The 14910-nt window shown below is 41.8% G+C and overlaps 2 protein-coding genes across 4 annotated transcripts; one reads left to right on the top strand and one right to left on the bottom strand.

The window, feature by feature from the left end:
• Positions 1-4407: 4407 nt before the first annotated feature.
• On the bottom strand, positions 4408-12004 carry fstb (follistatin b). Of its 3 annotated transcripts, none has more exons than XR_016496071.1 (6): positions 11673-12004; positions 10573-10764; positions 10068-10286; positions 8989-9213; positions 6989-7949; positions 4408-6111 (listed from the first exon to the last, which is right to left on the bottom strand). XR_016496071.1 is itself a non-coding variant. In XM_021603072.3 (6 exons), the coding sequence occupies exons 1-6, from the start codon at positions 11764-11766 to the stop codon at positions 6095-6097; spliced, it is 978 nt and encodes a 325-aa protein (XP_021458747.2). In that variant the 5' UTR covers positions 11767-12004; the 3' UTR covers positions 4408-6094. The 3 variants fall into 3 exon arrangements, 2 of the variants coding, with proteins under 2 accessions (XP_021458747.2, XP_036833533.2); XM_021603072.3 differs by having other exon boundaries at positions 6989-7219; XM_036977638.2 differs by having other exon boundaries at positions 6989-7219; positions 10068-10378; positions 11673-11869.
• Positions 12005-14221: 2217 nt separating this feature from the next.
• Positions 14222-14847, top strand: LOC149983296 (molybdopterin synthase sulfur carrier subunit). The gene is made up of 3 exons (XM_090234985.1): positions 14222-14353; positions 14498-14619; positions 14712-14847. Exons 1-3 carry the CDS (start codon positions 14342-14344, stop codon positions 14836-14838), a joined length of 261 nt encoding a protein of 86 aa, XP_090091111.1. The 5' UTR covers positions 14222-14341; the 3' UTR covers positions 14839-14847.
• The last annotated feature ends 63 nt before the right edge of the window (positions 14848-14910 follow it).

Here is a 14910-nt window from a genome sequence, read left to right as displayed (position 1 = left end):
CTGTAATCCCAGTCATGTGGAATCCATAGATTTAGAGTTTAATGAATCTATTTCAATTGACTGATTTCCTTTTAATGAACTATAACTCAGTAAAATAATTTTGTTCAGTGTATATTGATTTAACTGGACTAACAGGTTGTTACATAAATCTAATTTCAACATATTCATCAGAACTACAGTACCAGTCAAAAGTTTGAACACACCTACTCATTCAAGGGTTTTTCTTTATTTTTACTATTTTCTACATTGTAGAATAATAATGAAGGCATCAAAACTATGAAATAACACATATGGAATCATGTAGTAACCAAAAAAGTGTCGACCAAATCAAAATATATTTTAGATTATAGATTCTTAGAAGTAGCCACCCTTTGCCTTGATGACAGCTTTGCACACCCTTCATAATATACACTATCCAAGCAGAAGATACACCTTCAATTGTAGATATTTGGTTACGTTCATAATTCAATATCCAATTTGTTTACAAATGAATGCTTGATTTGTTGCATTCCCGTCTCCATCTCAACCAAAAATTGGTTAAAGAATAGTACTAAATCAAATCAAACTTTAAATGCGCTTCAAATCAAGTTTATTTCGATTTAGTCCTATTCTTCAAGTTAGAGTTTTGGTGGAGATGGAGACGTGAATCCATAATATTAATAATTTATAGATTCACTTTGAAATCAACCAACCATGTACAAGACAACATCCAAAGGTAAAATTATATTATTAATATAATGAATTTGGCATCCTAAGGGCTAATGCTAACTACTTCTAAACTTCCAAAGATCAAACCAACCATGGATGAATGATAGTGTACCTACTATACCTACTAAGCTTCCCTTTGAGTTGATGGTGTCTAATTGGGCAAATCAAATGTCAGTGTAGCCTACATAAACCCAACCTCACTCCGAATTTACTTTCACATACAGCTTGTGGAAGAAAAGTTAAAGGACTTACTTTCAACTGTTTAATGTTAATTAGGTTCTCTACGCAAATAAGTATGGAACCTGGTCAATGTCTAAATGTGGTGGGATGATAGCTCAGCTGAAACGAACACACATTGTTTAGAAACATAAGCAGGAAGAGTGTATTACCCCTCATATACCAGTAGGAGTCCCTGTTCGAGTAGAACTCGTTGGACTGTGGCTTCTTATTTTACTTAATATTTATCTTTATTTCAGCTGATAGCATTACGCTGAAACAATGACGTTGATTCAAACATACCATTTTACTATCAACATTGACACAAGGTCAAGTAAAATATGTCTACTCAAATATGAAATTCCACCATCCAATGTACAGTATATTGAATATAGGATTTTAACGTTTAAGTGGAATTTTTATTGCAATTTTAAAAGTTTGGGGTCACTTAGAAATGTCCTTGTTTTTGAAAGAAAAGCACATTTGTTAGTCCATTAAAATGTCAAATTGAACAGAAATACAGTGTAGACATTGTTAATGTTGTAAATGACTATTGTAGCTGGAAACGGCAGATTTTTTATGGAATATCTACATAAGCCAATTATCAGCAACCATCACTCCTGTGTTCCAATGGCACGTTGCGTTAGCTAATCCAAGTTTATCATTTTAAATGGCTAATTGATCATTAGAAAACCCTTTTGCAATTATGCTAGCACAGCTGAAGGCAGAGTTGCAAAGAAAAAGCCATATCTCAGACTGGCCAATACAAATAAAATATTTTTAAGATGGGCAAAATAATAGACACTGGACAGAGGAACTCTGCCTAGAAGACCAGCATCCCGGAATCGCCTATACTTCACTGTTGACATTGAGACGGGTGTTTTGCAGGTACTATTCAATGAAGCTAGTTCACAGCGTTGTATGAGATCTTCAGTGTCGTGGCAATTTCTATCATGGAATAGCCTTAATTTCTCAGAACAAGAATAGACTGACGGGTTTCAGATTGAAAGTCTTTATCTGGCCATTTTGAGCCTGTAATCGAACCCACAAATGATGATGTTCCAGATACTCAACTAGTCTAAAGAATGCCTTCAAAAATGTTTTCTAATGATCAATTAGCTTTTTAAAATGAACTTGGATTAGCTAACACAACTTGCCATTGGAACACAGGAGTGATGGTTGCTGATAATGGGACTCTGTACGCCTATGTAGATATTCCATTAAAAATTAGCCGTTTCCAGCGACAATAGTCATTTACAACATTAACAATGTCTACACTGTTTTTCTGATCAATTTTATGTTATTATAATGAACAAAAGATGTGCTTTTCTTTAAAAAGAACTATCCGGTTTCAGGTAAGACTGAAGTGCAGACTGTGTTGAAGTAACAATGTTTATTGTAACAACCTCAGCAGGCAAACGACAGGTCAAGGCAGGCAGGGGTCGATAATCCAGAGTAGTGGGGCCAAGGTACAGGACGGCGGTCAGGGTCAGGAATCCAGAGTAGAGGCGAAGGCACAGCATCAGGACAGGCAAGGGTCAAAACCAGGAGGACGAGGAACGAACAAGACAAGCTGGCAACAGACAAACAGAAAACACAGGTTTAAATACACAGGGGATAATGGGGAAGATGGGCGACACCTGGAGGTGGGTGGAGACAAGCACAGAGACAGGTGAAACAGATCAGGGCGTGACAAAAACAAGGACATTTCAAAGTGACCCCAAACTTTTTAACAGTAGTGTACATCTGATGATTTTGTTGAAATTAAATTGATGTAACAACCTGTTAGTCAGGTTAACTCAAAGTATTAAGTTGAAGTTTTACCCTAATTTCAATGTTGACAACGCTGGTTGAAATTAGATGAAAACAGTACTAGTTGATTACTTTTTTCAAATCCAGTGTATTTTCCGCATTGATTCCATTTCACAATACATTGACAAATTGCGTTGATTCAACCAGTGTGTGCCCAGTGGGACTGTACTGTTTCAATTTCAATAGATCCCCAGTGTTCGTTCATTCCTTTTCCAGAGTGTACAAGTGGTAGCGTACACGCTGTGCTGTGATGTGCTCCCAGCTCCCAGCCAGCCCCCTGCCCTGCGGAGACCTGCTGTGACTGACTTGATACAGTCCTTTTCCACAGAAAGCTACACATTTTCACACGTTTCTATTGAACTCCTAAGAGGAGCTCAGCAGGGCTCTGTGGCGTGTCCGGTTGGGTCTGTCTGCCAGGGCTAGTGGGGTCGGGTCTAGTCTGTCAGGGCTACAGGGGTCTGTCTGTGAACAGGAAAGAGGAAAGGATTCATATAACACGCTCATCTGGTCCGTCTAACTAGACTAGTCCAAAATGGTCCCCAGTTTCTGGCAGACGGCATTGTGTGTGGGCAGCACTTTGAGCACCCCGTCAAGCACTGTTACCGTCTAACACTTTTCGTATGAAACTTCAGCAACACCTCCTTTTTCGAGTCATTGGTTCACTCACTTCTCTCTCTCTCTCTCTCACTATGCCTGTCTGTCTCTCTGGCTATCTGTCTCTCTGTCTGTCTGCCTCTCTTTCTCCCCTATCTATCTCGCGCCCTCCCTCCCTCGCTCAAAATGTCCTCTTCTCCTATTAAAAACAGGCATGACATTCTGCAATCCTGTTTCAATGTCTACTGTATGTGCAATGTATGTGCAATCATTTCTAGAACTTTATAATCTATTAAAGTAACTTTAGTGATGAGTCACTGGTTCTCAGTGCAACCTTCCAGGTTTTGCCTTTCATGCTATGCCAAGGTCAGGACAGGAGAGAAGAGAGAGAGAGTAACCTCACCTCTGATGCCACCATGGGAAATGCTCCCACTCAGCTCAGCCTCGGCTCAGACTGTCGCATCAGCATTTCCATAATGTTGTTATATTAGCAGTGTGGACTCCCAGGCCCAGGCAGCATTTTCCAAAAAAAGACAGACAAGGACCAGTCACGGCACACACAGTACGATTAGGATCGCATTTACTGCTGCTGAAATGTGATTAGATGAGAGTCTCGGGTTCAGATCCAAGGCAGAGCAGGGAGAGGGATGGTGAGGCAGAGAGCTGCTGGGCTGGTTCATGTCTGTTGGACCCTGATGCCCCCGATCTGTTTCTCTCTCTCTCTCTCACAGACAGACAGACAGACCGCTTTTCACACGGCTGGGGAAACGATGCCAAACATGCTTCAGTCGATCAGCCACAAGTTGAATCTACCAGTTTAAATATGGCTGTGACTGAGTGACACAGTTCTGTCCTGCACATGGAGATAAATACAGTATCTATCTATGTGGTCCTTCAGCACAAGTAACAGATAACACTCAGGTAGTTGAGGAGAGAAACTGACTGACTGTCTGGCTGTGAATGTATTAATGCAAATCTGATGATGATGTAGAACACTAGACTGGATTGAGTAGACAGGAGAGGAAAGGTAGGTATTTGCTTTGTGTCGTGTGTAAATGGTAGACAAAGCACAAAAAGTTTGAGGGAAAAAATGATTTTATTCTTTACTCTCTTGCCCTGTACAAATATCATCATAATAGCTATTATGTACATTTAACATTCACATAAAAAATACAAAACTATATATTTATGACTGAATCTCTATTCAACATAATATAACAAAGTAGACCAGGGTTTATTCATCGATGTTTATCCCCACTGTAAATTTAGCAGCTGTTATCTTCTGAAAACAGATTTCTGTTTTGGACAAACAGGTAGTAAATTTACCGCAGCAGTTAAGTCATATGAATATCCCCCAAAAGTGTGAGGAAAAACAACATGCTTAAGTGTGATATATTGTATGTGACGAAGATTGTGTGGTAAGTTGCATTTTCTTGGCTCAGAGGGAGTGAGGTCATTCAGTGATTGACCGCACTGAAAAACATTGGCAAATCAAAGTGTGCAAGAGTATCAAATGGCACGTTATGAAATATGAAAAAGAAAAATAGTGTCAACTCAAAAATGAAATGAAATCCTACTCCGATGTTGTATAAAACAGAATACATACATTGTTTCAGTCACAGTATTCTCCATCCTCTTCCCCATAATGCACAAAAGCTATAACATTTCTGATGGGAAAGAGACTATTTGACTAAAAGTATTGGTATGCACTGGACTGGGACTAGGACGGGGTAACTTTTGTTCAACAAAAACTAGACAAAGCCATTTTCGTCAGCTTTGAGTTGTAAAAACAAAACCAGGGCCTTTCTCTCACAAGGGTATTATACATCAGTGAGCAAAAAGGTTCTCAATAAAATAAACTGGAACACACACAACTAGCTAGCCAACATTTCACAATGGAGGGACACGGTAAGATGGGGAAAAAAATCAAAATCTTTGCCCGACGACAAGCGGATGTGTACAGCTCAGATAAGAGAATTGCGTTACAGGAGTTTACATGAGAAGAACATCAACGTGGGTAGCATTGCACCTCAAATAAATAATACACTTTCTCTTTGGATAAAATGCGAGAGACAAAAGGGTATACACAGTAAGACAGACTGACACTGTAAATGTATAAATAATAATAAACAAAATATATAAATACATACAAGTAAACCAACGCACAGACGTTTCGAAATATACGATTGCTTAGTTCCTCTTCTCTTCCTATAGGTCCGGTTTCCCAAAAGCATCTGAAGGCTAAGTTCGTGGTTAGAACCATAGGTTCTTAGCCTTAAGATGCATCTGGGGAAACTGGGCTCAGCACAATAAATAATCATACACTTTATGTACAGTATGAACAGTATTCTGTGGCTGAACTGAAACACTGTTCAGCTATTATGAATGTTTATCATCCGGTCTGTGTTGGAGGACGTATTGATGTAGGAAATTCCTAGTGTTCCTGCTCTTTTTCCTCCTCTTCTTCGTCCTCCTCTTCCTCAAAGTTCCGTGTCTGATGATGACTAAATGGAAGAACAAAACGGTTCACTTGCTGTTGCATCAGTGAACATGACTACGGCACAGAATCTCACTGCAACATTTAGCTTCTTTTCCTTGACTTGACTCACTGGCGGTCTTCTCCTCCCGCATGGGACATGAAGCAAGGTGATTCTGGTTATCATAGAAGCTGGGTCCTGGGAGGCTGAGACGCTGGGGTGTTGGCTGGGCTGGGCTGGGCTGGGCAGGGCAGTGGTGGTGTATGAGGGTTAGTTGACTCAGTGGTTTAAACCTGGTTTAAACCTGAAAATAGAGAGAACAGAACAGAGCTCATATACTCATCCTTACAATACAGTATAATACAACTTCTGCGTTGTGAAACTCCGCTTTCAGCTGATGCACAAGACAGGACTGGGACCTATCCCATTTCTGCAAAGGACCACCCTGTTAGTGTGGTATTTGCCCTTTAAAAATATTTATCTTCATAACAAACATCCACAGGCAGATGTAGTCAAAACCCCATCCAAAAAACAAACCATCCAAAACCCAGTCCTCATAATCCACATGCTGAAATAATTTAATCACAGCAACATTACTGTTTACTGTTTACAGGAGAAATACAAGGCATTGTGGTATTTATAGGATGGGATACACTGAGAGACATTCATCCATGTTTTGAATTAATCAAACATCACGGGAACAATAGAATAACAGTCAATTTATGAGGGGGTCGGTCATAAGGTTTGCCTTTACATTGTATCTAACCTCATTCCCAGGCTGAGATAAAGACTGCACTATCATACTTGTACAAGCAAGTGACTTTGCCACAATCGCCACACTAAGACAACTTTAACATAACATCACGTTGTGAAAATAGGATGAGGGTTGGAGTTATTTTTATCCTAACTTCCACTTAAGTCAAATGTTAACTTAGTAACGCATTGATGTTACTTAGGATTTTCCACTCTATGATGACCTTGGGTAAACATTTGGGTAAACTGACTGGGTAAACATTTGGGTAAACTGACTGGGTAAACATTTGGGTAAACTGACTGGGGAAATGCATGTATTGGAGTTGGAGCCACTTTCTCCTAAGTTCTCAATGGATGCGTCGGTCTGGTCGAAAGTAGTGCACTATATAGAGAATAGGGTGCCATTTGAAATGCAACCGTGTACTTACAGTTGCAGGATCCTGAGTGTTTGACCTCCAGGAGGCGCTGCTGAGCACAGGCGGCCTGCCTCATGGAACACTCGCTGGGGTAGGTGTTGTTGTCACTGGCGCACACACTCTCGGCATGCCGACTATCTGGACACGCTTCATCGCACACGGAGCAGCGTCCGCGGCCACTCGCTTCATCCCACAGACAACTCTTTGCTCCCCGACACACAATGTCCTCGCATGACCTGGCGTCTGGAGAGGAGACGCACACAGAGAGCATCAGACACTATTGTTACACTCCCTCACAGGCCCAGGCCAGTGCAGATCCATTTTCTGACTCAAACAGACAGCATGATTCTGGTGATTGCGCCAATAGACTTAGTGCCCTGCCTGTGTGAATTAGGACGGACAGAACAGACACATTTTCTGATGCTTAGTGGACCTACTACCCCAGTATAATCTGACAAAGGTCTTTGTGACCGAAAGCTTGGCAGACCAAAGCAATAAAATCTTCATCAATCTACAGTACCAGTCAAAAGTTTGGACACACCCACTCATTCAAGTATTTTCTTTTTGTTTTAAACTATTTTTCTACATTGTAGAATAATAGTGAAGACATCAAAACTAGGAAATAACATATATGGAATCATGTAGTAACCAGAAAGTGTCAAACAAATCTAAATATATTTTAGATTCTTCAAATAGCCACCCTTTGCCTTGATGACAGCTTTGCACACTCTTGGCCTTCTCTCAACCAGCTTCACCTGGAAGGCTTCTCCAACAGCCTTGAAGGAGTTTCCACATATGCTGAGCACTTGTTGGCTGCTTTTCCTTCCCTCTGCGTTCCAACTCATCCCAAACCATCTCAATTGGGTTGAGTTCGGGTGATTGTGGAGGCCAGGTCATCTGATACAGCGCTCCATCACTCTCCTTCTTGGTCAAATAGCCCTTACACAGCCTGAAGGTGTGTTGGGTCATTGTCCTGTTGAAAAACAAATGATAGTCCAACTAAGCGCAAACCAGATGGGATGGTGCATTGTTGCAGAATGCTGTGGTAGCCATGCTGGTTAAGTGTGCCTTGAATTCTAAATAAATCACAGACAGTGTCACCAGCAAAAAAAACCTACACCATCACACTTCCTCCTCCATGCTTCACGGAGGGAACCACACATACGGAGATCATCCGTTCACCTAATCTACGTCTCACAAAGACATGGCGGTTGGAACCAAAAATATCAAATTTGGACTCCTCAGACCAAAGGACAGATTTCCACTGGTCTAATGTCCATTGCTCGTGTTTCTTGGCTCAAGCAACTCTCTTCTTATTACTGGAATACTTTGGTAGTGGTTTCTTTACAGCAATTCGACCATGAAGAACTGATTCACACAGTCTCCTATGAACAGTTGATGTTGAAATGTAACTGTTACTTGAACTCTGTGAAGAATTTATTTGGGCTGCAGCAGAGGTAACTCCTGGTCTTCCTTTCCTGTGGCGGTCCTCATGAGAGCCAGTTTCATTATAGCGCTTGAAGGTTTTTTGTGACTGCACTTAAAGAAACATTCAAAGTTCTTGACATTTTCCAGATTGACTGACCATGTTGTCTTAAAGTAATGATTGACTGTCGGCTGATTGGCTCAAACGCATTAAGAAGGAAAGAAATTCCACTAATTAACTTTTAACAGGGTATACCTGTTAATTGAAATGCATTCCAGGTGACTACCTCATGAAGCTGGTTGAGAGAATGCCACAAGAGTGTGCAAAGCTGTCATCAAGGCAAAGGTGGCTACTTTGAAGAATCTCAAATATAAAATATATTTTGATTTGTTTAACACTTTCTTGATTACTACATGATTCCATATGTGCTATTTCATAGTTTTGATGTTCTCACTATTATTCTATAATGTAGAAAATTGTCAAAATAAAGAAAAACCCTAGAATGAGCAGGTGTGTCCAAACTCCATTCGACAACTGATATATCAACTTCACGTACAACTCCACATATCGACGCTCTAGTAGTTACCAATGCATTTCCCTTCGTAGGCCACACCAATGGACCTTCCCAAGATGCACGTGGCTCTCCTCAGGTGGCAGGAGCTGGCGTAAACAACACCATCGTTCCCACACAGGTACTGGTCTGGGGACGTCACCTCTGGACACTGGTGATTACATGTCACACAGTAGGCGTTATTCGTCTGGTCCACGACACACGACGCGCTACCGGGACAGCGGACCCCATGACATGTCTCTGTGGATGGAAACACGCACACGCACACATAAACATTTAGAGGCATGACTGACTAATGTGACACTGTTCATGACATGTGAACCATTCAATTATACACAATTAGATCATTTCACTTCACCAATCTCAGATCACGCCAGGTGAGTATTCACTCACATGTGATGTTTGTTTTTCCCTTTGCTGCTATGGAGCAGTAATATATAAGCTTTCCTTACTGCCGAAGTTTGACTTAGCCTATGTGTGAAGTCAGATGACAGACTCCGCCTCACACTTCTGGTCTTTTTTTGGACCTGCAATACTCTAAAGTTTTCTAAACCAGCTGTTTCTATGCCCATACACCAGAACATGTGCTGAGAATCAGATTGGTACACCAGTCTACAATAGTTGATACTCAGCCTCACACACTCTGAAGTGTGTGCACCGTCTACCAGTGAGTGAATCCTGGCCCACTTTAGGCAGGGAGCCTAGTAATGCCTAGTCTACTGCCTCCAGGTCATACACAGTAAGTACAGTATGCCCCTTGTGCCATACATGGGAAAACAGTATTTGAACCTAAACCTGGTATAGTCTCACAAGTCAGACAATTGTTTCCGAAATAATACATATAAGTGAAGGACTGGAAATGGAAGATAAATCTGGCTGAAAGTTCCTCACTGAAAGTGAGAGCATGTCCTCATTTGACCCTGTATTAATGAACTGGCAGGGTTGCAAAATTCCTGAAACGTTTCCAAAAATTCCCAGAATCAAGAGGGAGTAAGCAGGGAGGGATCCTACAACTGGGATACTGTATCTGGAAAACGTAAGGATTTTGGCAAAGTTTCCCGAATTTTGCTAGCCTAATCCTGAGAGGGACTTACTGCGGCAGCGCCCGTGGTACTGGACCTCCAAGTTGGGATGGTTTCTGCACCGGGCCCTGAGCATGGTGCACTCGTCCCTGTAGGACTTTCCATCGGACCCACAGACGGACCCATGCCCTGTGACGTTGGAGCAGTCCGGAGCACACACACACCTAGGCTTGTTCCTCTTGTTCATCTTGCATCTCTTCCCAGGACCACAGTCGACGCTGTCGCATGTTTCTGAAATGGATGGATGGATGGATGGTTGGGTGGATGGATGGATGGATGGACGGACGGATGGAGGAACCGGTCATCATACATAATGGGTCCGTCTGATATAAGGACAAATGCCTTTATCAAAACCCATTATCACAGGATACTATGTGGGAGTTATTACTTAGCATTACATGCCACACACTTTATAACATGTTGGAGTTTTTTTTGCAAGAAGTTCCACCAGGTTTCCAGAATAGTGTTGCACCGCTGGCAATGAGGACATTCATCATTACCACACACTTTCACTCACCTTTACAAGGTATGCAATTAGGCGCGCCTCCATTGAAGATCATCCACCGGAACAGCGTGCTGTTGGGCACGTCTTCCTCGGTCCAGGCCGTGCCCAGACGACCACTCCGGCAGCAGTCCTCCCGGGTCATCCCGGACATGTAGAGCACCTGGCACCGGCCGTTCTTACCCTGCTGCAACCAGCAGTTACCGGCTGGAGAGAGACAGCCCATGTCCAATTAACGTCTCATATCACAGGTATAACGGTAAAGTAGAGCCTTATTTGAGCAGGCTACAGCGTAAACAACACCACATTTCCCCCTATAGCACCCCAAAACTTTGCTCTAAGCAAAGAAGTGTGTGTGTGTGTGTGTGTGTGTGTGTGTGTGTGTGTGTGTGTGTGTGTGTGTGTGTGTGTGTGTGTGTGTGTGTGTGTGTGTGTGTGTGTGTGTGTGTGTGTGTGTGTGTGTTTAGAGCAAAGTTCTACAATACAGGCTGTGCCAAATGTGTCTGATTGCGTAAAGTCCAATAAATCCCAACGCAGCGGGATTTCACCAAAGGACGCACGAGAGGAGCCGCGCGTAACTCCTCCTTGGGACTCACCAGTCCATCTGTCTCAGCTCAGCTCGCAGGACATTGACCCACTTGTAAAGGTATAGGGAGTCATGTTGACCAATCTCCATGTGCAATAGATTCCTTCTTCAGACTACCCACGCGTAATTTTATGACGGATAGCATTTTGCCATGAACTCCATTAGAGCCAACATCTTTTGTTTCAGACACAATCACCAATCGTTTAATACAAAATCACCCATATGTTCTTATGACGTATTTGAAAGATGCATTTACTGAGCTTGGTACCGCGTTTTCTTAGAAAATGTGGTAATTTGGAAGTGCAAAAAACATGAAAGTACATAACTACAACTGAATTCAGTCCAGAAAGTCAGAAGCAAAGATTTAACTCAAAGTTACACACCCATGCAGTCGCCTTTCCATGTTGTATGAGATGTCACTAGGTTGAATGAAGGTTCCCATGGACTGATGCACCAATGACAAATGTCGCCTACACACTAGACCTTAAAAAGTTATGCCATATCACATAATTAATCATAGCATACTCACCCTGGACTTTGTGGTCCTCCATAAAGTGAGTGAACCACATGAAAAGCGCAATGACGCCTTGGCGGAGCTGCGGTGTTTGTAGCATCCTAAACATGGGGACAGAAGGCGGACTGGCGTGAGCCACTAGACGCGCAGCGAAGAAGTTGTGTCTGTGCGCACGCAATGCCAACCCTCAGTGAGTGACTGTCAAACTGTCCGACTCCGTCTCTCTTTTTAAATCTTTAAAGGGGTCTCCTCAAGCAAAATATCTGAAGTGGGCGGTCTTCAAATTGGTGGGGGGTGGAGAGAGAGATATATTGTATTATAGCTTCCCCTTCATCAGGTAGTCTACTGAAGAGCAACTCAATATTGAGCGTGCATTAAAGACTACTTTGGGGGCAGGAGTACTGACGGTGGAGATGCGTGGCAAGACCACAATGTTGACCAGATAGGGCATTAATATCAGTCCCGAAATCACAGAAAATATCGGCTTTTCATTTATCTGACTTTCATTTATCTGCATGTCCAGCCCTTAGATTTAGCCTCGCAATTAAGTGTTTTCCCTTTTTCTTTTCAGGACAACCATGGCTACAAGTAGAACACAAAACAATTCGATATAAGTAGTTGCATTCATGAGTTGTACAAATGTCAATACAAAAGTAAGGTCTGCCAAAGCAAATTCCTGATAAAAATGTATGAATGAATATCAATGCTATGTGTATACTGTGTGGAGTTTGAGTTTGTGACAGCAACTATGTGAGCTTATTACAGTATTATAGACGTTATGTCCTGAGATTTTCTGTGATCTTCTATGTAGAAGAACCCCTTATTTGTTCATCACTCCTGTTTAGCGTCATAGAGCGAAACATGTGGTAGTGAGAGTATCATCTTTTCATGAATCGATTTGAATGGTTTGCAGCTCAAACCATTCGGACTCTACATACATTTTTGTAAAAAAGACCAAGCCAGGACTCTCTCAAACACCGCTCTAGCTCAGCCCCTGTTAAATCACACAGACTAATGGTTGGCATCGACAGATGTAGAAGAAATATACCAATCCAATGGTACAACCCGGAAGTCTGTAGCTCAAACACACAATGTTTAAAGGAGGTTATAGAAGTCCAAAACGTGCAGGCTTTAATGATGGAACTCGCACCTTTTTATTCAGATGTCATAAATTGTAGGCTACCTGTGTCATGAACTGTACAGATACTTGAACACCATACGATGTATATGTTTCACAGCTCACCCGCTGTTTGTTCCAAAAAAATGTGTTGAGTAAAATGTCATACTACCAGCTCAGTTTTAAATTGCCATTGAAATTCATTTGATGCAACAACAAAAAAAATATTACAAGAGTGATTTCTTGTCAAGCGAGAAATACAAATGGAGAAAGAGTTACTGGAATGGGCAGAATTATTTTTCAGTGGGCTAGTACCCCCAAGCATAGGCTGTGGCCTCAGCTCCAGTTTTGATGCGTTAATCTTTTTAAGTGCTCCATTGCAGTGTGAATAGATAGCGACTAACAGATGATAATAATAGCTGTTAGAATACCACCATTCCAATAATAGAGATTGGACAGTTGTTTGGCCCTCATTCGCTGGGGTCAAATATATAAATATAGGCTGACCAATCCCGTCTCCAAAGAGGCTTTTAAAGATAAACGTAATTCATTAACCAAAGTTTAGCTGCCCGTTGAACAGCCTTAGTGTTGCTTGTATATGGATCTTCCCCATGTGTCTCAACGGATCAACAGGTAGCATCTCACGTTGCATTCAAGGTTAAAGCTGGAGAATCTCTTCTCAATCGGAAATTACCTTAATATTTATATGGGGCTGGAGAAATGTAACCACTCTCAAATTAAGAGACAGCTGCTATGGATGCAAGGCCTTTTCCCATCCATGATATCAACATCGATATCAACATTATATTAATCATAATTTGAGGCTATACAGTGCTTGTTTACATTTACTTTGTTTACAAACATTTGAGTAAACAAGCTTACATTGTGGGTTCTGATGGGGTACGACAGTTGAACTAAGCTCACGAGGCATTTATACGTTTATATTCTTCAAGGATCAATTGGTACATATCATTACTGTCTAAGTCCAAAAATTGATATGGCAACTGTAGATTGACCCTTTAAATGGTTAATTTGACATTTACAACCTTTTGCAACCGATACATATTAGTACTAGTTTACATAGTTTAAACCTCAAATAGCAATACCAGAGAGGGACGTAGAAGTAGAGAGTATGGCATAACAGCTGTGAATGATAGGGGGAAAAATGTGGTTTTAGATTGTTTTCTTTGGGTCTAGCCTACATTTGTAATGTGTTATGGGGACATCTGGTGGCCTGTCTGTTAGTTTTGGAGTGAATGTTACGCTCCTCCTATTTCCTGCCTTCTAGTCAGCTGACTGCGAGTGAGTGTAACGTAGATATGCATGGAACAAATTTTTACCTCGCGGTCTCGCTTCTGCCTCCTTCTCAGAACCCATTGGAGGAGAAGCTCAGAGGGGCGGGATCTATGGCTATCTTATCCAATGGGTTTTGAGAAGGAGGCGAGGAGAGTGGACGCCCGGAGGTTGCAATTGAGATTCTCCCTTGGTAGTCTACGGGTCTGGAGTCCTGCAGCAGTAACATAGTAGTCTACATTAATTTATCAATGTTGCGGATACAACTTAATCCATGACTATCGAGGTAAGCGCAGTTGGCGGTTTGTATTTGCCAAAAATAAAACAAGTGGGGTGCAGAAGAATTTCAATATTATTCTAAACTGTCAGTGTCTTCATATCTGTCAACGGTAGGCCTACAGCAATGTGTGTGTTTTTACGTGTTCAATAGGTGTCAGTGTTCTATTTCGCCAAAAGTGCCGAGCTGACGGGACTCAAATCGGAGACGATCAGGGTCGCCTCAGAACTGACGACCGTCGAGCTGTGGCAAGGCCTTGTCAGCAGACACCCCAGGTAAATACGAGACCCTACAAGTTCAATTAGAATATATCTTAGTCATTTAACTCGTTACTTTATTAATGTCACGTATTTTCTTTATTCCCAAGACTATCTGCTGTGCGCGATTCAGTTGTTTTGGCTGTGCGACAGGAGTACCTGGCCCTTGGGGACGTGCGTGTGAGCCTTAGGGATGGGGATGAGGTTGCTGTCATTCCGCCGTTAAGTGGAGGATAAATTAAACATAATTTAGGTAAAAAAATGTATTAACATTTACTCTCTTAATCATGGAAGACAAATTCATATTGC

This window comes from Oncorhynchus mykiss, chromosome 5 (genome assembly GCF_057628025.1).
Source record: "Oncorhynchus mykiss isolate SJ-2025 chromosome 5, ASM5762802v1, whole genome shotgun sequence".
NCBI lineage: Eukaryota > Metazoa > Chordata > Actinopteri > Salmoniformes > Salmonidae > Oncorhynchus > Oncorhynchus mykiss.
This window is presented reverse-complemented; position numbering and strand designations above follow the sequence as displayed.